This window comes from Haliotis rubra, unplaced genomic scaffold, assembly GCF_003918875.1.
Source record: "Haliotis rubra isolate DU_JTF1 unplaced genomic scaffold, ASM391887v1 Scf36, whole genome shotgun sequence".
In the NCBI taxonomy this organism is placed as follows: Eukaryota; Metazoa; Mollusca; class Gastropoda; order Lepetellida; family Haliotidae; genus Haliotis; species Haliotis rubra.
The window spans coordinates 1,298,506-1,320,095 of record NW_025767035.1 but is presented as its reverse complement, the minus strand read 5'-3'; the positions used below and the strand labels follow the sequence as shown (position 1 = coordinate 1,320,095).

The 21,590-nt window shown below is 38.8% G+C and overlaps 1 protein-coding gene across 1 annotated transcript; it reads right to left on the bottom strand.

The window, feature by feature from the left end:
• Window positions 1–3,424: 3,424 nt before the first annotated feature.
• On the bottom strand, window positions 3,425–19,653 carry LOC124285435 (limbic system-associated membrane protein-like). The gene is made up of 8 exons (XM_046721660.1): window positions 19,539–19,653; window positions 15,696–15,805; window positions 11,830–12,034; window positions 10,196–10,345; window positions 7,681–7,809; window positions 6,376–6,497; window positions 5,770–5,935; window positions 3,425–3,624 (listed from the first exon to the last, which is right to left on the bottom strand). Exons 1-8 carry the CDS (start codon window positions 19,651–19,653, stop codon window positions 3,425–3,427), a joined length of 1,197 nt encoding a protein of 398 aa, XP_046577616.1.
• Window positions 19,654–21,590: the final 1,937 nt, after the last annotated feature.

The following is a 21,590-nucleotide window of genomic DNA, read 5'->3' as shown; positions in this document are numbered from 1 at the left end:
TAAACATTTAATTGACAAAACGAGTAAAACATCTTCGCCTACGCATCATTTTCCTTAAACAATCTTCTGTGTCCTTAAACAGTCTTCTGAACATATTCACAACTGGTATAACGTTATAAAAAATGTTCAACATTTTGGGGAAATCTCAAACTTCGGACTTTGAGTCACTAATTTCGGACAGAATCAAATATCGTACTCTTAAAACAATGAAACTATAATCCCGAGCTTGATCTTGTTAGTTTAATCTGAAACGTCAGATTTTAAAAAGTACGTTTGAACACGTGCAAAAAGTTACAACCTGATAATCCATTGATCGGCTCCAGAGGAAATTCAGAACAAAGAGACACTTTGGTACCTGGGGCAATTTCTACTCAAACAGTGTTCCTCCGATCAGGATCATGTGATTATTAAGAATATTATCTATAAATATACATTAAATTATAATGTTTTCAGTTTATAAAGCAAATATCTTGTCAAGAGGGTTTAATTCAAGTTATGAATGCCTACAAAGTAGTTCTGCTCAATACATCTGTTGGTACATAATTTATGGGCTATGTACTTAATTCATGATCTGCAATAGCCGCAGTTGGGTACTGTGTACAATTACTCGACCAGCCTGAAGCTGTTACCATTATTACTGTTTGCACACGAATCTGTCTCTGGGCTTTGTGATTTATGGGAAGTGCTTTGAACACATTCCAAATAAGATTCTGCGAGATACAAACTATTACAGAACATCTTTGATGAAATAAATATCACGAGACACATCTAATGATATCTCAACAGCTAAATGCATTGAGCATCCAAACATTAGGAAAACGTCACAGGACAGGGTGACAAGGCCCCGTGGGTCCCGCTGGGCCAGTAAGGGATCTAAACATCACTAGAGCAATCCTCAATTAGCATCGCTCGTCCTTTTAATTTTGAAATGTGCAACAATGGAAAATATTCAGTTGTCAAACGTTTACATCATGTATTTCATGCTTTCCATTTCAACATCAAAGACAGTTGTTACAACTGTACATTACAATGTTAAAAAGTAAGCTCAAAAGATGAAAAACGGTTAGGCGTTTAGGTCATATTTGCAAGTACAACAGATGTAACACTGTTAATAAAGTAAAAAGTTTAGTCGCATGTGGGGAATTAAACCTCCCACATAAACATACTCATCGAGAGCTCCTACTGTGCTGGTGGCTCTCCTCCGGAACAAGTCGAGTACCAGCGCGTTACACTTGTCCAGCTGCGTCACTCCAAGGAGCGGGGGTTGTCATATTACAGACAGATCTCAGAAATAATTGATACGATGAAAGAAAGGGATATACCTTTAATCTGCCTAATTGCCCCATGTCACCGCGGTACTGTTTCTGTATCTTTTGAATAAAACAATATTGACGTAAATACATTTCAAAGCGACAAAACCCTTTCCAAATCATAAGACATAACTACTAAGAGCCTATATTATGAGCATATGTGTATAACTATTAGATAGTGTTGATACAAGGTGTTTTAGAAAATGTGGTTCGATTCTGCCCAGCCGGTTTCACTCGTCACAAACACATGCAAAGCCATGTCAAGTGTTCGAGTGAGTGAGTGAGTATGGTTTTACGACGCTTTTAGCAACATTCCAGCAATGTCACTGCGGGGAACACCAGAAATGGGCTTCACACATTATACCCATGTGGGGAATCGAACCGTCAGCGTGACGAGCGAACCCTTTAACCACTAGGCTACCCCGACCGCCCCTATTCGAGTGATAAGAGAGAAAACATTTGTTTAATTAAATCATACATCTATATTCACCACACAGCTTGAATAATACCGTGAATATGATATGACGTTTATATTACTACTAGCAATGAGTTCCGTATACAGATTTTGTTTGAGCAAAACATTATTGCACCTCACAAAATAAACATGAACAGACACTGGATAAGATGAATTCGGAAATAGCGATGAATTGTTTATGTCGAATCCAGTTCTAATTGATTATGTAAACACGTAGGATCCGACGATCCCGAAAACAAATTATCAATGACATCCTCCTCCTTATTCTGAAAGAATATATCCCAAGTATCCCAATGAGCATTTTAGTAAGAGCCAACTAAATTGAATCGGTTGTCTTTATCGGTTACCTGTCTGAACTGGACGTCATTCTGCCCAGATGACATTGGGCTTTGTTTATGCTCTCAGTCTCATCTGTTGGATCTGGTCCACGTTCAGATTTATACACAGACGTGAAATATTCCGGAAAGCCGTCAAACAACATTCCTTAATTGAGTAGGTGAGTGAGTGAGTGAGTTGGGTTTAAGACCTGCATGATTACATTCTGGCTATAGCACGCCGTGTCAGCTCGGTTTGGGGGAAAAGCTCGAAGTGCTGTCTCGGACGTTTACTATTTTGGTACAACTCTCGATCCCGAGCATGTTGCTGACAAACCCAGAAACACAATCAGGACGATCCGGGATTTGAACCAACTGTCATAGGTTCCTGGCGTGCCCAGGGGACACAACTCTGCACAACACATATCGCCGCTCTAGGCGACTGGACCATTCATGCCCAAACTCCATACAAACCTGAAATATATACTTACACACTGCTAGATCTGGATCGATACCAATACAATGATCCATGATGGCAGCAAGTCTATAGTGCCAGCGTTGACTGCGATGGTGTGTCCCATTTGTCGAACAAAACATTGCAATCAGCCAATGAAGTCAAAGCCTACTGTACTCCACTCGAGTCTCTCTAGTATCTATACAATATGGAAGTCACTGGACGGCGTTGGTTGAGCAAATACATGTCATAGAGTTTAAACTTCCCAAGTTTCACAACCATTGCTTTGAGAAGAATACGGCAATTGTTGCTGTGGTTGCAAACAGCGCTGTCACGACGTGGACCGACGTCACAGCATTGGTGTTTCTGGTCTCTAAAGGTCTGTGTGCGTCTCCTACATGGATGAAAACGTGATATGTCAGTAAGTTTTATATCTCATAACACTTGTGCTTTAAATGATTCATAGATAACGATAGCGGGGATTACAAATACTTTCCAGAAGTGAATTTTCTGAACGACATAATGCGTTTATGAGAATTCAATTTTCTGTTTCAGTTTGGCATTTAATCGTTATGTTGTTCGTCTCATATGCCAAATTAGACACAGACAATTAACGATCACATTTCAGTGTTGAAACAAAGCCTTGATCAAGACATTTGTTTCAAAGATAACATTTCGTATTAACAATAGGCACCAGAACTATTTGTAACTATCTTAACACGAGTTGATACTCTCGCTGGGACAAATGACAGCTATTGTCTGGAGGTAATATTTCTAAACATTTGAATGGACAGATCAATATTATGATGATGGTATTTCTTTGAAAGCTGGAAATCAGCTAAACTGTTAGCGTTCTTCTGATATACTGCATCTACAACTGAACAATACAATTACCATTGTTTTCAGGTATGTGTTTCGTCGTCTGTTTGATGGTAACAAACTGCAGCTCTGTGCGACCCCCATGTCCTGGGGTCCTCTGTGTGGCTCTGGGGTAATGGGAAAATGGTGTATACAATGGAGGGGGTGATGTCGAGGGAGACTGTGTCGTTGTTTTCTTGTATATCGAGTAATCTGCAGGAGAACAAATCACGCCATAAACACACGTAAAGGATTGTGTTTGTTGCTTAACGATGCACTCAGCAATATTCCAGCTATGTGGCGGCGGTCTGTTAATAATCGAGTATGGACCAGACAATCCAGTGATCAACATCATGAGGATCGATCTACGCAGTTTGAATACGATGTGTCACCCAGGTCAGCGACCCTGACCATCCGATCCCGTTACGACAAGCATGGGTTGCTGAAGACCAATTCGAACCCGGATTCGAACCCGACCAATTCTTCGCGGGTTACATGTACGGGACATGTCGATAGCAACATATATATGGTCGCTTCCGTGTTTCCCTTGGAGTCGCAGTCCACTGACTGACTGACTGAGTTTGGTTTTACGCCGCTTTTAGCAATATTCCAGCAACATCACGGCGGGGGACACCAGAAATGGGCTTCACACATTGTAGGGATTCGAACCCGGGTCTTCGGCGTGACGAGCCAACGCTTTAACCACTAGGCTACCCCACCGCCCCTCGCAGTCCACTGACGCAATGTTGTTATCGTGTCATTAATCCCATGTATTATGCTGTCGAGATATTCTTATCTGTACTACAGATTCAGTAAAGTCAATCTATTTTGTAGTAAAGTTCAAAGTGACACAATATGTTCATCAATTTTGGTTTTTGAAACCTCCCAACATGTCCATGCAGCTGACAAATACTTTTTTATGCGAATTTGGGACTCGAACCAGCAATCATAGGATCCTTTTCAGATTCAGGACCACAACACTGCAGACTTTTACTTTCACTGTACCCACCATAGCTATCCGTATCAAATCCAGTTATTTTCTACACTAACAGTTTTTATATCGTGATTCTCCTCAGTATTCGTCTTACAGATTACCTTCCAAACGACCGAAAATTGCCTTTGTATGCTTCTTTCAGAAAATGGCATTTAGGCTAATTCGGCACATATTGAGAATTCTCAGACAATATTTAAAAAAGAGTCAGCAATCTGTCTTTTTCTAGGTTTGATTGTTCCAGAAAGAAGGACGGGATCTGTGTTTCAAGCACCGGTGAGATAAAGCGGCAGATGTTTCTTTCATTTTGATTTTCCTTTGGTCCATTTAATCCCTGTGACATTTGCTATACATCATTAAAACAGAATCTACTATTTCACCAGTCAGTAAAAGACATTATAACAAAGGTAATTTCGTTGAGGTTTGCAGTGACAGTTTTACATATACAAGCATTTTATTGTTTAACTTTGTCGAAGCGAAGACGTAATATAATATATCAGTAATCAGTTTTTCGAAAAAACTCTCAAATGTGACAGAATGAAATATGAAACTACAGAGAAGAAATTACAAGTATTGTTGGAGAACAGTATGCCTGTCACCAGCAACCGATTCCCATGTTATACGTTTATTCGATTCTCTTGCTCTTACAAATATCGCTGTTACTCAAATGGCACGGTTATCGTCCTTGTTTTGTGAAGGATGCTGTCATTTGGTTTAGGCATGTTTCATCACCTCGCGGTGTAAGTTAAAATGGCCTCATCCAACACCTTTTTACGCCCCCTGCGCTCGTTGGTTCACAGTTAGAGAAACCAAATTTACCAGCTGGAATTCTTTTAATTACTTACATTTTAAGAAAGCAAATGATGAAAAACCTACATAATGTCAGCGCTATACAGAAATTTCACTGGCGGCAGCATAATGTTTAAATAACGTAAATTAAATGAATGCAATCCGTTTGGGCGTCATGAGCAATAAGTTGCATATAGTATTTTGTGAATTGCACATATTCAAATATCAAAATTGAGTGAGTGAGTGAGTTTAGTTTTCGCCGCTTTTAGCAATATTCCAGCAATATGGGGAACACCAGAAATGTGCTTCACACATTGTACTCAGTGTCAGTGTGAAGAGCGAACGCTTTAGCCACTAGGCTAACACACACACCCCACCACCCCCCAAATATCACTATAACATTATGACACATGATCCTTCTTACATTATGGAAACATATAAAGATAACTGAAAATCAGAAGCCCGCCGTTCATATCGCCATTACTGTCTGTCCTGGTTTATTTTAACGCGTCATACTTCAGAGTCCAGTTGCAGGAACCCATATTCAAAAGAGATTGGTATCGCTGTACACAACTTACCATAGAGCTGCATTGTTTCCTTGTCCTTGCCCAGTATGTTCGATGCCATACACGTATATTGGCCAAAATCAAATGCGTTGATATTTCTAATCCTCAAACTTAGAGTAATAGTGTGGTCCTTATCTTCGTATATCTCAATGCGATACTTTTCACTGTCGGTTAGTTCCTGTGGCCAAACATGGAAAAAATGTCAGGACAGAAATGCATTACAAGCACATATTTCAAATGTAGAAACCTCAGTATCATAAAAGACATAAAACCACCTACGTATCCACAAGGAAATTGAGAGTTGCTCATATTCTTACTGCTTCCGTTTCCTGTTCATAACAACAATATGTTTTATTTATAAATATATGATATCATATATTGATTTCACTAAAATATATTAGTAATAATCAACTTCGACACATCCGGAGGTGTCTATATACACTAACTGCCAATGGTAACATAAAACCTTCCTCTTAACAGCATATAAGATAAATTTTACCAGCTATTATTTTTTAAAACAATATTCTTATGAATTACTAACTCGAAAATTAACGAAACGTTGATTTAAATGCAGTGTTCAACTTTTGAAATGACACATGTGGAAAGACTTCAACTAACCTTCCCATTTCGAACCCATACGCTTATCTCCTGTGGGCTGGCGGAAATAACACATTCTAAGATGGTTTCCTTGCCAACATCCTGTCCTATGCGTTTGGTAGACAATCTGACCTCAGGTGGAACTGTAAGACAAAAAGAAGTAAGCAAACTAGACTGATCTCATAATTTTGGTAAATAATAACATGGAAACGTTTCGATATATGCCACTGATCCACGCTAAAGTAAATAATGAAAATGAAGTGACATTCTTCAAAGGCGGTCAAACATACATTCCCTAAGCACCTGACTTGACGTTAAGAGACAGTGACTAAATCTATGGATACCTGCAAGAAAGCCCACGGCATGCATTAAAACAGTTACCCGAGAACTTTCGTTGCCAATTATGTACTGTGTATATAATCCACTTAAAATGAATTCTTGAAAAGCAAACCTAACAACTGAAGAAGGAGTTTCATTACAGCAAAACAAAAACCTGAGAATGAATGGCAACTAGAATTTAATTTCTTTTGTTGTATTGTGTCTTAAATGGACATTTGTAGTTTATTCAGGAAATACGTCATTACACTTTATTATCTCGGCTATGTCGTGGTTTATCATATCGTCAAGGGAATTGATTCAAGTATTTTATGACCGCTTGGCTTTGTGAGAGTTGGTCGTGTTGGGTCGATACTTTGAGACGCTACTCTCGACGTTAAAGGGGCTGAAGGAAGAGGTAAAGACAGCGCTTTCCGTTCGATTTCTATCTTCTTCGTGCAGCTTCATATCGATAGTGTTTGTTATATGTGTTGCTTGTAAAGTATAGGAAAGCCTTTATGATAAATGAACATAGCGACTTTGGATTTGTAAATCCAAGTGTAAATATAAAATTTGTACATTTGACTTGAATATAGAAACAATAGCCGAGGGGAAGAATATACAGCATGCGATTTTTATCGAAGTTATTTTGAATAACGAGCCAAATGATGAAGTTGTGGCAGCTGATATCGTGGCATCATCAGGTCACTTGTATATGTAATACTTCTGAAACAATGTGATTCACGAGTAAAACGAAACAAGCTGAAGTTGCTAAACGACCTCAAGATGACCAAGAAACAATAAAACCGATCCTAGATTCAATCTGCATAAAAAGGTATTTAATAAAATCAAATGTAAAAAGTTAGTTACTGTAACAAATTGTGTTTAGAGATTCCTGGCTTGTTGCGAGTCGATTTTTACATTGTTATTTAAACATTATCGCTTGACTGGAATAAAATTCTCATATTTTTTGCTGAGGGTGACAATTAGCTGCGATGACTCGCTACTTACACTGCACGGTTACTTTTATCTGTCTGTTCACCGCTGGGGGGACATCATTGAATGCCACACATTCGTAGGTGTCGCTGCAGTAGCGACTGACGTTGTAAATGACAAGGACTTCACCGTCCATACCGATTCCTGTATGGTGAAAATAATGACAATATATTCTTTTCTGAAGCTCTATATTTTGCATAATTATGTTACTTGAAAAATACCATGTGACGAAAATGTTGAACATGCAAGTTCATTTAAATTTTATCTTGTCACGTACCCCAATAAGTGAGTATTTTCCAGATGTGTATTTCCCCATAATTATACCAAGGAGAATATATGTATAACCAAGAAGGTTTTACTTGTATCGGAATTAAAAAAAACCCGAATATTTCAAATTTCAATTCTCGTAAAAAGTATAAGTGTATTCCTACATATAGAAAAATGCAGTACCACATTAATACAACACATGGCTTTTCTTAGACCTCTTGCGTTAAACAAGGATCCAAATGTTACCACTGTTATTCGACACCATGGCAACATAAGAAACCTTTGATAACAGAGAATACAATCAACTTAATCCAAATGTAATTAAAAAGGACTTTTAAAAGAACCACCGCGGGTATCTAACGATGTATAAAGGTTTGCTCAAGTGTCCGTGTCTGGCTTCGTCTCATTGATGAACGGAGCAATCCACACGTACTGACTTCATCTGACCACCAACCGCGTAACGATCGAATGAGGTCGGGGACAATGTTTGAAGACATGACACTGAGAGATGCTTCCATCATTCATAACCTCCGCACCACAGGTCGCATCAATCTCAGCTGCCGGTTACACCATCAATGTCTCCTTTGTATCGCAATATTCGCTACGGCGTCAATGCTTTATCGCCTTTGAGAGAAGGTTACGTTGTTGCTACGGTGTGGATCACGAGCTTGCCGCTTGGGAAATAGGAGTATAAACCACAATTACATTCGGGATGACATTGCGAAAGGGAGTTATTGAAACTGGAGATATTCCTGATTTCAGTTGTGTTTGTTTAGGACATACTGTTTTCTCCGAAATAAAGCAACATTTGATTGTGTTATAAATCTTCGTTGCCTTTGTGAGTGAAGACGGGTTCACTATATTTTAGCAATATTCCAGCAATATCTTTCGAGGGATGGCTCTTGGTGTGACAAGCAAATGCTTTAAACACACGCGAGCCATCACCCCCACCTGTTTCACTGGTCATCACATAACTTACGACATGAAGTATCTTGTTATATTTCAAGTGATCACTATAATTAACAATGGTTCTTGGGAATATTTTTTATGTCCGTGCCAATTAGATGTGACTTTGTTTCTTCTTCTGGCAGAAGTTAGGATCGTATTCGAATGAGAAAAATAGTAAGTGAGTGAGTTTAGTTTAACGCCGGTTTTAGCAATGTTCCAGCAATAGTCTCGACGGGGGACACCAGAAATGATCTTCACACATTGTATCCATGTGTGGAATCGAACCCGGGTCTTCGGCGTGACGAGCGAACGCTTTAACCACTAGATACCCAACTTCCCAAATGAGTAAAGTATAATACATTTTAACTGAAAAGTTTAATTCTTTGGTATTTCTTGCTCATTGTCTCCTAGAAGTATCAATTTTACTGCAATCGTAAAGCGGTTTACAGCCAGTGATTGAATGCAGTTTAGCAACAGTCGAGCAAAACACGTCGATGACAATAGCAAAAGGCTTGCAGCAATTTCAAACTCTCTTAGTGTTCTGTATCCTAAAACAGTAATGAGGATGTTAGACGTATGCAGGAACTAATACTCTGTGATGGCGTGGGAATTATTGACACAAGAGTGAGTGCATGATGTTTCACGCCGCTGAACATAATATCACTCACATCGCGTTGTTAGCGCTTGACATGGGAGGAAAAGCCCAAATTGAAGCAAGTTTTAAAGGTTTACCACGCGTTGATATCCACGAGCACATGGCTATGCTCTGGTGCTGATACACAGAAACTAACAAACTTAGAAACCCTTATTCTGGCCCTCCTAAGGGACACAACTCTGCATAGCAAATTGCAACGTTTAAATTAAACAACTGAGCTCCCACCCCCTATACAAGCAGGAAAGGGGTCGGTGTAGGTATAAAGCTGAAATTCAACAAAGTGCTGGAAGTGTCAAACTATCAACGATGCAGAGCGCAGAATCTGTCCACAGCAAATGGGTTTAACACCGCTTTGAATAATATTACAGCACCTTAGCTTGGTGGTGAGATCCAAGTCACGCAGCTCGCAGTCATTAAACCACTTAGACCACGTGAACATGTGGTGCTGAGGCTCTAATAGTCATAATCAACGTTAACAGCCTGTGCTAATGGAGAAGTGGCGCCGTCCACCACAGTGTGACTCCTTCCTCCCTCCAGTTATGTAATTGATGTAAAATAGTATTTTCGTAAGCATAATACACTTTATACATTTTTTAACTTATGGCATCTTATTTATGTCCCACATGACGTTATATTTTCAAAACAGCTCAGGGTACTTACTTTCCTTAACGCCATCGTCCTCAAGTGGATGTCGGTACCACGTGACTGTTGGCAAGGGAACACCTGTCACGTTACATACAAGCGTCAACGTCTCTCCTTCAAGCGCTGTGACGTCACTTGAAGATAAATCGGCTATTATCTTCGCAGGGACTGGAACATAAATACAGATGAATTTGACAAGATAAAAACGATCTCATCAGTTTTTAAAAGATTGTGGGAGAGATGAATACATGTTCCATGGGTCATATGTCAAAATACATGTTATTAAATACCGTTATTAACATCGGCCTATTGTCATTAATTACGCTGAAATCGTTGATGATTGAAAATATGCTTGTTTCCTATTACGATCCTGTAAAACATGAGTCTTAAATGAGATTTCGGGTTGGCAAATGTTTTCCCCTAATCATATTAGCTTGAAGATTTGGCATTTAACAATCGCCTTTTTTGCTGGGTCAACAATGAGGCTGCACACTGAATGTTTTATGTCTGAGGCTAATTTCACAATAATCAAATAATGCATGTTTTAAAAAATGGTCGTTGTAGGAACCACACAAATCCTTAGAGTTTAAGAATGTTTTTGTGTTTTTTTTTATATTTCCCTGAGGCGAACACCCATGCAATGCATAATGTTTTCGTTCTCAAAGAATGCTTGTTTAGCGCAACATTAGTGAACAAAAGCACCAGCGGATCGAAAAAAGCATATTTCTTATGAATATAAGATTTCAGATTCTCATACCCTTACTAACCGGCAAGTACATTCACTTAAACGTCAATCCCCAGCGAGTTGCCCTAGGTCTGTTTGCTTGTAGCTAATAGCCCGTGTTTTAAATAATATAGTTATGTAGATATATATTTGACATTTGCTTCGAAATATCACATGTTTTATGATGAAATATAGATATTTAACTTGGTCTCGTCGCTATATAGCTGAAAGAATACCGACACGACGTAACTTTTAACGCATTCACTAACTTACTTAAGCATCAACAGTAAATACAATCAATGATTTCTATGCTCTGTAGGAAATACTTTGCCTTGATGATGAAGATGGAAGCTCCACAACAAAGAGGGGATGGGAATCCATATTTGTAAGCTATTGTGAATATGAAATGACGTTGAGAGTGGTAAATCCCATAGTGTCGCACACTGAGATCTATATCTATTTATACTGACTAGATATAGATTTAAGAAGAACAGTTATTTCGTAACATCCAACTGATTTGGTTTTCAATATTCGCATCTGTATCCGTCAAAATACAATCACTGCACAAATAGATGCAGATGAAATTAATTACATTTAGAGAAATGTAGATAATCAATGGCATGCGATCGATCAAACATCCCAGAACAAACTAATCATAGACTGCCATATCTAAGGTTTTCATAATATACAGATGCACTTCTTCCACGAATGTAAAGAAACTCACGGATAACCACATGCTCAGTATTTATGTCTCTACCTTCCACTTTTTCGTAGAATGTATTATTCATGAACTCCAGCATCCACCATGGGAATATCATTAAACCACTTTTCCCTCGGCACCATGGTTATCTTAAATACACAGGATAAAAATAACTAACGTTTTGTTAACTTCTGACTGCTGAAAATTGGCACGTTGGGATCTCCATACCTTGTACAAACAGGTTGACTGTTTTAATCTTGACTGGGCTGGTGTTGACTTGGCAGTTGTAAACACCCTTGTCCGTGCTCCTGACAGCTCGGATATGCAGGTTCCAGTCTTTGGTGTATGGCCTCTCAACACTGATCCTCTCGTCGTCAATGATCCTTCTGTCTTCAAATGTAAGCAAAGTCGACCACTGGTCCGTCCAGACAACCTAAACACATTATATATATAACAACAATATTTTACATTTATTCTTCTTCTTTATTTCTGAACTGTAGGCCAGAGGCCCGTAGTACACGTAAAAACAGTTATAATGGGTGAGTGGTACAAGCGCGTTTGCGTTTTAACAGTGCATGGTGTATAAACATGGCAATATTCTGAAGTAGCTGTACATTTTCGGTTGACATTAGTATGCAGAACTTTACATTCACGACCTGTACTGCCGGGTACCCATACGCTGTTTGGTAAACAGAGCCGAATTCCTGAACGAAATATCTTATCCTTTTACTATTTAACTGACGCCTTGAAACCAACACAGGTCAGTTATCCGAGACATATGAATGTCACTAATAGCATATCCTACTAATTTTGTACAATGTATGTCAATGTACGGCTCGACATACGAACTGTGAACATCGTGTGGAAATTGCACGGTATCACAATGCCAAGGAGGTTGTGTGGAGCCAAATTGTACGGTATCATTATGCCAGGGAGGTTGTGTGGAGCTAAATTGTACCGCTACGGTGTCATTATGCCAGGGAGGTTGTGTGGAGCCAAATTGTACGGTATCATTATGTCAAGGAGGTTGTGTAGAGCTAAATTGTACGGTATCATGCCAAGGAGGTTGTGTGGAGCTCAATTGTACGGTATCATTATACCAAGGAGGTTGTGTGGAGCCAAATTGCACGGTATCATTATGTCAAGGAGGTTGTGTAGAGCTAAATTGTACGGTATCATTATGTCAGGGAGGTTGTGTGGAGCCAAATTGTTGGACGAAGTGAAATGCGATCAATATCTGTATATGTTTATGAATCGCCTACACACAAGTTGAATATCAGGGAATGATAAAAGTGACACTGTGAGATTACATTTGAACAAGAGCACGAGTTCAATTATTGAAAACAATTGTCTTAATCATGTGTGTTAACAATCATATTTATCTAACTGAATCAATGATACAGAAGGTTCCATATGTATCGACATAAATATGTTCTCCTTTAACAGATGGACGTGAACCCTTCTACTTAATTGTAATGTCATGCAATGAGCCATTCCAAAAATGATAGTGTGGGCGGTGAGCTGTCATCACACTGCAAATGAAATATTCTTCTTCTTCTTTATAAATTCCCGGACAATTGTATATAAAACCAAATCATCCTCATTTCCTGGAGTATGGATTTGTGGGATGATGGTTTTATGTTCAAGTGAGTGATGTGGGATTAATGTTACTTGACTTGCATTTCATCATATCACTGCGTGCCAGCTTGATGTGTGAAGAAAGCATGAAGTGTTGCAGCTCAAGGACAATGAATAATTTAATGAACGTAGGGGACACGGGTATGGTACCTACAAACCAATGATCACACACATTCACAATACGGTATACGATCGAAACTCACTCATGTCACTCTCGCAAGGCACACGAGTACAGCAACATAGTTTTAACTGATTTATCCATCACAAAGGTTCAGTTTTAACCAGTTCAGACCCGAAGAGAAAACGACCATAATAGTCTTGATGAAACATACATTACAAACATGATCCATCGATGTGAATAATAACACAATGAATGGTAATTTTGATGTCCAGCAAATTATGAGCTTTAAGAGAATGCAGCAACAAAGTAATAATCGATTTGTTGTGACCAAAGACGCATAATTTGAATAACAGCTCAAGCAGATCCTTCTTTGTGTTTTGTTCATATATGTAAAGCTTTTGACATTTGATATGAATATCCACAGATTATTAATGTCGTTATTTTTAAAGGCAGTAATCAAGAAATTGTATCAGCAATATAATCTTCATGAACGAAAACTTCAAATCATGAACTACGCCAAATATAAAGAAAGTCGGTTTAAATATAATATAAATAATGCGATTGCAAGTATTACAAGCGTAAGCTTCAGATAATGAAATTTGGCCCGAGTGCTAGTGTTTTGTTCCCTTTAATCTATGGTTGAGTGTCAAGTTGATTAAATATTTTTAACAATGTCTTTCCCCTTAATTTCTTCAAGTGTTTTTATTTTACAGGATATGAGAAATGTTTGTTTGGAAGGTTGGTGTCGTTGGGCTTGAAAATCTTGCGTTGCTTGTGTATGTCATGTAATTGGTGAGTAAAGAAGTCTTTCAAGTGAATAACCTAATGTGAAACCTCGTTCATTCATATGCTACTGTTTAGGCGACATTGTCTGAATTACTTTCCCAATTAGCAAAGCATTTGTGAGTAGAGCGTATCTTCGGTTATATACACTGTCCTTTGAAGATTACTCGGGAAGTTTAGTTCTTGGACTAAAGGGGATCGTTATGCAATTTCTTGTCCATATCGCCTGCATGCAAGAACACCAGCACGAGTTACACGTGTCAGTAGGTAGGTTTCCAGGCCGATTTGATCAATATCTCAGTTTTTAAAAGCTTTCATACATAAGAATGTAAACCAGTTTACATGTCTAAAACACCCTAATTACGTGGTCTTGTGCGCAGGTCACAAACAAGAATGTGTTGGCTTGGCAAGGTTGGTAGCGGACAGTAGCTGAATGGGTGACCGCGTTGCACACCTTCCCCTTTGCAGGGATGCCTCAACCCCACACGGACATGTAAGACATGCAATGTCTCCTAAGTAAGAGGTGGAATGGTTTGGTGCTGCTTCTTTCACCAACATCCCTGCAATATCTTGGACTAGGACGCAAGAAACATATTCGACGTGACGAGCAAACTCTTTAACCACCAGCTTACCACACCACCAAGTTCAAAATGACTCCAGTCACATAGTAGTGAAGAGGTACCCGTTAGGTTGATATGGTAAAGAGTATATAGAATAAAATAAATAAATCCACAAAGGGAGTCTGGTTTTGATTCTGGCACAGCCAGGCTGGTAAGGTTCATCGCGAGCCCAGGACCCCGTTTTCACTCAACACAGACAAAAGGGTCTTCACTCATAAAGCACTGCCCAGTCGAACGCGCCAAGAGAGAGTGAGTTAAAATTTAAAGTCACATTGGTAATATTTTAGCCATATCGTGGCTAAAACTAGTTCTAAATTCATAATACATACATATAATATGAACCCGCCAAGAACTTTTGGAAGAATGTCTAGCCTTCTGCACTACACGTTGTCTCAGAGGAGTTATGTTGTTGGTGCAAACCATGGCATTCTCCCAATGTCAGGTTGATTGGGAGATACCAAACTGAGAGAACAAGAACAATGGGGAGTCGGACGACGTGGTACTCGTTTTTCAAGAATGACAGGTCCTAACGAGGTCCGCATATTTGCCATGTTCTTCCTGAATCTTGTTAATCGCACTCGTGTCAAAGATTACAGAGAAAGCAATTATATGAATGATTTCAAGGATTTATAAAAAACGACAGGGTCAGGAATGTTGGCCTCGGTACATCTTCAAATATTTTCTAAAAATACAACACGTGAATCGTACACACAAAACATACCAAATTCACCAAGCATTCCAGTGCATTAAAAATAGTAATCACATAAACACGAGGATATTCGTAGAACATTAATTTACAAGATATAAGACAGCAGCCCATAATAAGAAATCTAAACAAATCTAATTAAATTATATATTTAATCTACATAGAGTTTATCAGTAAATATGTTGTTTATACACAAAATATATATTTGCAATTTAAGTCCGCTTACCTGATGGGCACCAAGATGCTTGACGGAGCATGGTAAGATGGCTGTCGTCCCAGCTTTGACAGTAACGTTGATAAAAGGTGCGTCAAATATTGGCTCGGACTCAGGGGCCACTGTAATCGACAATCGAAAAGTCAGTCAACGTGAGAGAAATGTAGTTACAGGCATGTGGTAGAAATCTACTGTCTTGTGTGAGGCCTATTACCAGGGTCGTCCGACACGGGCAGACAATTAGGCGTGTAACACTAGAAGTCACTACTCATTTGTTCAATAAAATGCTGTTTAATTCCCTTTTAGGTCCTTATCTTTGACATAATGATGTGATATTAAATGTGGAATGTTATCCAGATATAAATTAACCCCGACATGTAAATGCACATGTGAAATAATACGGAAATACGCTGATCGTGTCCGATGTTTTACATATCTATGACCGCATGGCAAGCATTTGCGTGGATATTTTTCTTACCTTTCGTAGTGCGTGGTTTGGTTGGTTTGGGATGGGTGAGGGAAATGTATATGTAGCTCTGATCAATGAGGAAACACGGCTATTGTTGTTGTTGTGGTTTGTTCTGTTTCTGTGTTATGAGTGAGTGAGTGAGTGAGTTTGGTTTTACGTCGCTTTTAGCAATATTCCAGCAATATCACGACGAGGGACACCAGAAACGGTGTTCATGCGTGTTATATACCGGTCACACACATCACCATATGCGGAGATCATACTCTGCATCTGACATATGCACATCTTGTGTTCTTAAAACGCTGCGATATTCGCATCTCTTACACTATAAGCTGTTTCGATATATACTGATAGAAAATGAAACGCAAGGCTATATGGTTGATAAAATGTTAATTCACTGTTCCCATAATTCATTTGAACTCATTGCACTTTTGCATATGTGATGTTACAAAAACGAAAGTCACGTACAGTTTTTGTGGTGTCACGGGAATAACAAACACACACCATCAGTTGAATATATGACTTAAAAGCGTGTCCCGATTGAACCGGAGAGAGAGGAATCGCCATCGGCAAGTTGCAAACCAGATCAACTTCTACTGTTGTTAGCAAGCACCTTGTATGTTACGTTCACGTATGAGACAGCGCTGTTCCGGGTGGCCAGGCATTACAACAGCAGCTAAAGATCGACACGACCTAGTATCCGAGAAACCGACAACAATCAGAATCATGAGCAGGTATAGCACTGTTTGATGCACACAGAGCACCAGGGATCCAGTGTCGACGACCTTATGTTTGACACGTGTCATCGGTTCCCAATTGCGCAAACCAATGCTTATGCTGTTGATCACTGGATTGTCTGGTCCAAACTCGATTATTTACAGACCGCCGCCATATAGCTGGAATATTACTGAGTGCGGCGTAAAACTAAACTCACTCACTTTGAGGCTACAAGACGTCTGTCACTCTGACGTTCAAGGGCTACCTTGCTGAGCATGATGACTTCGAGTTAATTCGAATAGTAAATCAAACACATGCTTTCAAAGAAACTTCTGTTACAATGCGTGGACATATTTTTGTCTTATGTTTTCAGGTATTTCAAAGAAACTTCTGTTACAATGCGCGGACATATTATTGTCTTATTTATTTCAGGTATTTCAAAGAAACTTCTGTTACAATGCGCGGACATATTTTTGGCTTATGTTTTCAGGTATTTCAAAAAAAACTTCTGTTACAATGCGAGGACAGTTTTTTGTCTTATGTTTCCAGGTATTTCAAAGAAACTTCTGTTACAATGCGAGGACATATGTATGTCTTATATTTTCAGGTATTTCAAAGAAACTTGATTTTCTTGTGCTGTTCAGAGCTGTGTATCATATATGGCTACTTCTGGAGAGTATTAGGGATCACACTGAAGTTGTTGGAAGGAAAATGACTACAAATAAGGATTCGGAAAATTATCACATGTTCCTTTTGACAGTGATTCAGGATTGGACGTATAATTACATCAGGGATATGGTGCCTTCAGGCATTTCCAAAGGTCAAATCAGCAAGGGATAATAGAGCAACTAAATTTACACTTGTCCACAGATATTATTAGGACATTAAATAGAAGCAGTGTTTAGGACATTAAATAGAAGCAGTGTTCCAGTAATTTTACAAATGCTGCAGGGGTTTTGCGTTCATCATCATTGATCAACATTTTGCAAGTGTCGAGATATAATTAAGGAAAGATTGAAACAATTGCCTTGAACAAAAACAACAATACCCAACAGATTAAAATGATTACCCCACACACAGCCCCGCAACAGTACATGACATGAGTACACATTGGAATACACATGAATACACAATACAGGAAGTGAATACACATTCATATGTGAGTTATCCACATGTCATATATGTATGCATTTCCCTTCCCCAAACATGATATATATATGGTCAAATAACGGTCATTATAACGCAACTAAAGGGTACAGGTTTCGCAGTTATGGGCAACAAAATAACCTTTCCGTCTGCTTGATGTTCGATAAGACGTGTCAGAGTTTGAGTCAAGTCCCCTTGGGCGCCCTATACCTCATACTGCCATGAGATCCGACTTATGGGAATCGGGCGCATACAGAACGCGACATGATTGACGATTGCCTAACAACTTGTTTGCCTGGCTAGACTCGAAATATATGCAGGCTGTCTAATGAAACTGTACTCTTACCTGAACATACTGTGTCGATGGTAACATGTCTGTGCTTCTCGAAACTGCAAAACTAATAGGCTCTTTCATCAAAGAGATGCAATGACGGTCAAAACAGTTTTACGTTAACGTCATATACACTTTGTTGTGACGCATATGATAACTTCATTCTTAGCCTTGATGATGACTCGCGCCGTGCTCTGTGATAGTGATTCCTTCTCATTTCGGAAGTGTAAACAGGAAAAAAAATTCGATTATTGATAAGAACACATTTATTTCAAATGAGATTTATATTTCTCAGACGACAGGAGACATGGGTTACCTCGGAATCCTATAAGCGTAGTCGGGATAATGTCCCCAATTTCTCGAGTTTTCAAAAGAAGAAAGCCAGTACTTGATCAATGTCGGAACTCAGACGGAATCACGAAATATAATTTGTTTCCGCGACATGGGAATTCGGTCTATTTGCTGGTGATAAGGGGAAGTCTAAAGAGTTCACTTTTCATCAAAACAAAGTTTTGTGTCTGGGTACCGAATAAATGTTTGACCAATTGGTTTGATTTACATTGTTATCACCCATGTTTGGACACATGACTAAGTTCCAATTCCTGTACGGTTTTAAATATGAGTATGTTCTAACGAAGTATCCCATTTGAATTCAGAAATAACTCTAACACCTGGATATTACTTTAAATCAAACCATATATTCTATAACGAATATACTCCACTGAGGTGTATACTTAAGATGTAATAAAAGTTGTTGCCTTTCTTCCCTTTACGTACGTCATGTTTCACAACGTAGACGTCAAGATGTACATCATAGTCATACTGATATCAAATAGAAGTGAGAAATGTGGTAATTCCCTATTCGCTTTGGTAAAGGAAACCCACCTCAAACAGTTGCCAAAGGATTAATTTGTAACGAAACCGCCATCTTGAATACTGGACAGACAATCCAGATCGTGCTATTCATACATGTATTTGCTTGTATTAATACAACCGCCCCCTGGAGCCACAACGTGGTCAAAAGGATCAATATCAATACAGCGAGATATGGATTAACCACCAGACTTTACTCGCTCCATCTCTGCTTACTGGTGACCTGTCAGTTACAAGGCCTCTGAAGAATTGCCCGAGCCAATTGCCTGATGAACATGTATGTTTTCACGCTCCATTGATTGATGTTAGTGCATAGTACGTGGCATGTGTGACAAGTTGAAGGAATTTGAGGAGGACAAGCGGTCACAGTTCCTGGCAGATGCTGACACGGCTTCTAAGTGACGTGGCCGAACGGGAGAAGATGTTGTAGACATTGCGTGTATCGTATATTCCAGCACTGACATTAACGACCATGAACACTTTAAAGAGTGCCACTGGTTATATTATGAAAGAAACATGTACAAGAATTGCCTCAGACTATTTTTTATTCGATGGCGTTTGTAATATACGTGGATGAGATGGTAGAAGACATCTACAAAAAATGAAACACTTTGCAACGTGCCTACGCATAAGAGAAGCATCTACAAGAACTGACTCGGAATATGTTATATATCATGTGGTCGATTGCCAACAGTGTCTCAGAATAACCTGTGTTATACACAATGACAGACAATTTACTCGCGCACAAATATTAACATTTTAATGTTTTTGAACTTACCTGTGTTTAATTTCCCCTTATCACCAGCAATACTTCAGAATAATTTGAATGTGGTGTTTTACAGTCAATGGAACGGTACGAGATTTGAGTTTACATGTGGCGTTACCTGTTTACATGTTTACATATTATCACAAACACTATCGCCAAACGCCACGGTTTTGTGTAATATACTATATTACACAGTCAATCTTCTTTGGGTGCTATGACTGAGATGGATGACACATGATGTCGTTATGTCTACATCACTGATAAAGTTAAGTGGGATTTGGGCCTGAATTAGAACAGCCAATGTGACTCATTAACACAGAGGATAGCGAGTTCATTGAGTTTAACGTAGCTTTCAGGAGTATAGGTTGAGGTGAATGACTTTATGTAAGCAAAGAAGACATTATGATTATCATTATCATTATTATCTTTATACTATATGAAGGTGGAACGCATTCACATCAACGGATTTTCTTCTATACATTTAGCAATCTTTGAAACAACGCTGCCCTTCTGTTTCCATAGACGTCCGAATCTACTTTGGACTTTACAAACAACAAATTAGAGACTAAACCCATTTCTATTTAGTTCCAAATCGGTTACAATCAGTGTCATGTTAGAGTGTGACGTCAAAACTATTTGCTTATTCCAAAAACATAATTGTAATAGCTACATGTACACATCCTGAACGTAATCCACATTGGAAACAGGTGGCGAACCCACGCTAAAGCTGATTCAGAGTCACTTAACGATGATCCGAATTTATCACTTGCGGGGAAGCTTCTACACAATAATTAGACAGCCTTAAAACAACCAAGTTCTGCAAATTGAAATGGATAGGATCATGTTAGGTCATTTTATGATAATGCATTGGGTAATGTAATCTTCTGAAAACGGAACATTGTGTCTAGAAAAAGAATTTTCTCCAAATGACATAAAACACCTCTGTTCATCTAACAGATCAATAAACTTGTATCAGCTTAGATAAAAAAGGTCATTTATCTGTGTCGCGAAATGCTACATTAAAACCAGTTCAGGTTCACTTGTATGTTTAACTCGTACACTGCCTTAAATCCAGCGTGAACCATTCAGAGTTTCCTACAAGGTAATTTACAAGTCGTATGATGTCATTCACGTTGAAAAAAAGATCATTTGACCCCTGTCTGCAAAAACACAACGAATAATTGGGAAACGTTTTTGTGCGTATAACTAACGTAACACTTTGTAAACTATTTCTTTCAAAACATTATGTGGCGATGTTGTCCAGAAGGATTCTTATTTTACGACTGAAATGCAACTTTATGCATTTTCATTTCTAGGAAAGCATGGTAATTTAAGCCTTGGATTAACATAGGTCTCTAGGCACCAATCGTCGATAACATTATTGTAAATGTTCAACATTGACATATGTCTGGGAGAATGCCATTACGTAACGTAAAGTCTGTTAATTGCACTGGGTCGTATTATACGAAGACTTTTCACAAAGTGAATCGATTTGCAATATAATATTCAGTGCCCTGAGGGAAATTTAAAACGAGACCAACCTCAGTTTTGACTAAAAAAAGTCGATCACGTCAGTTAGAATCGCACATCCAATCTGTTCTCAAT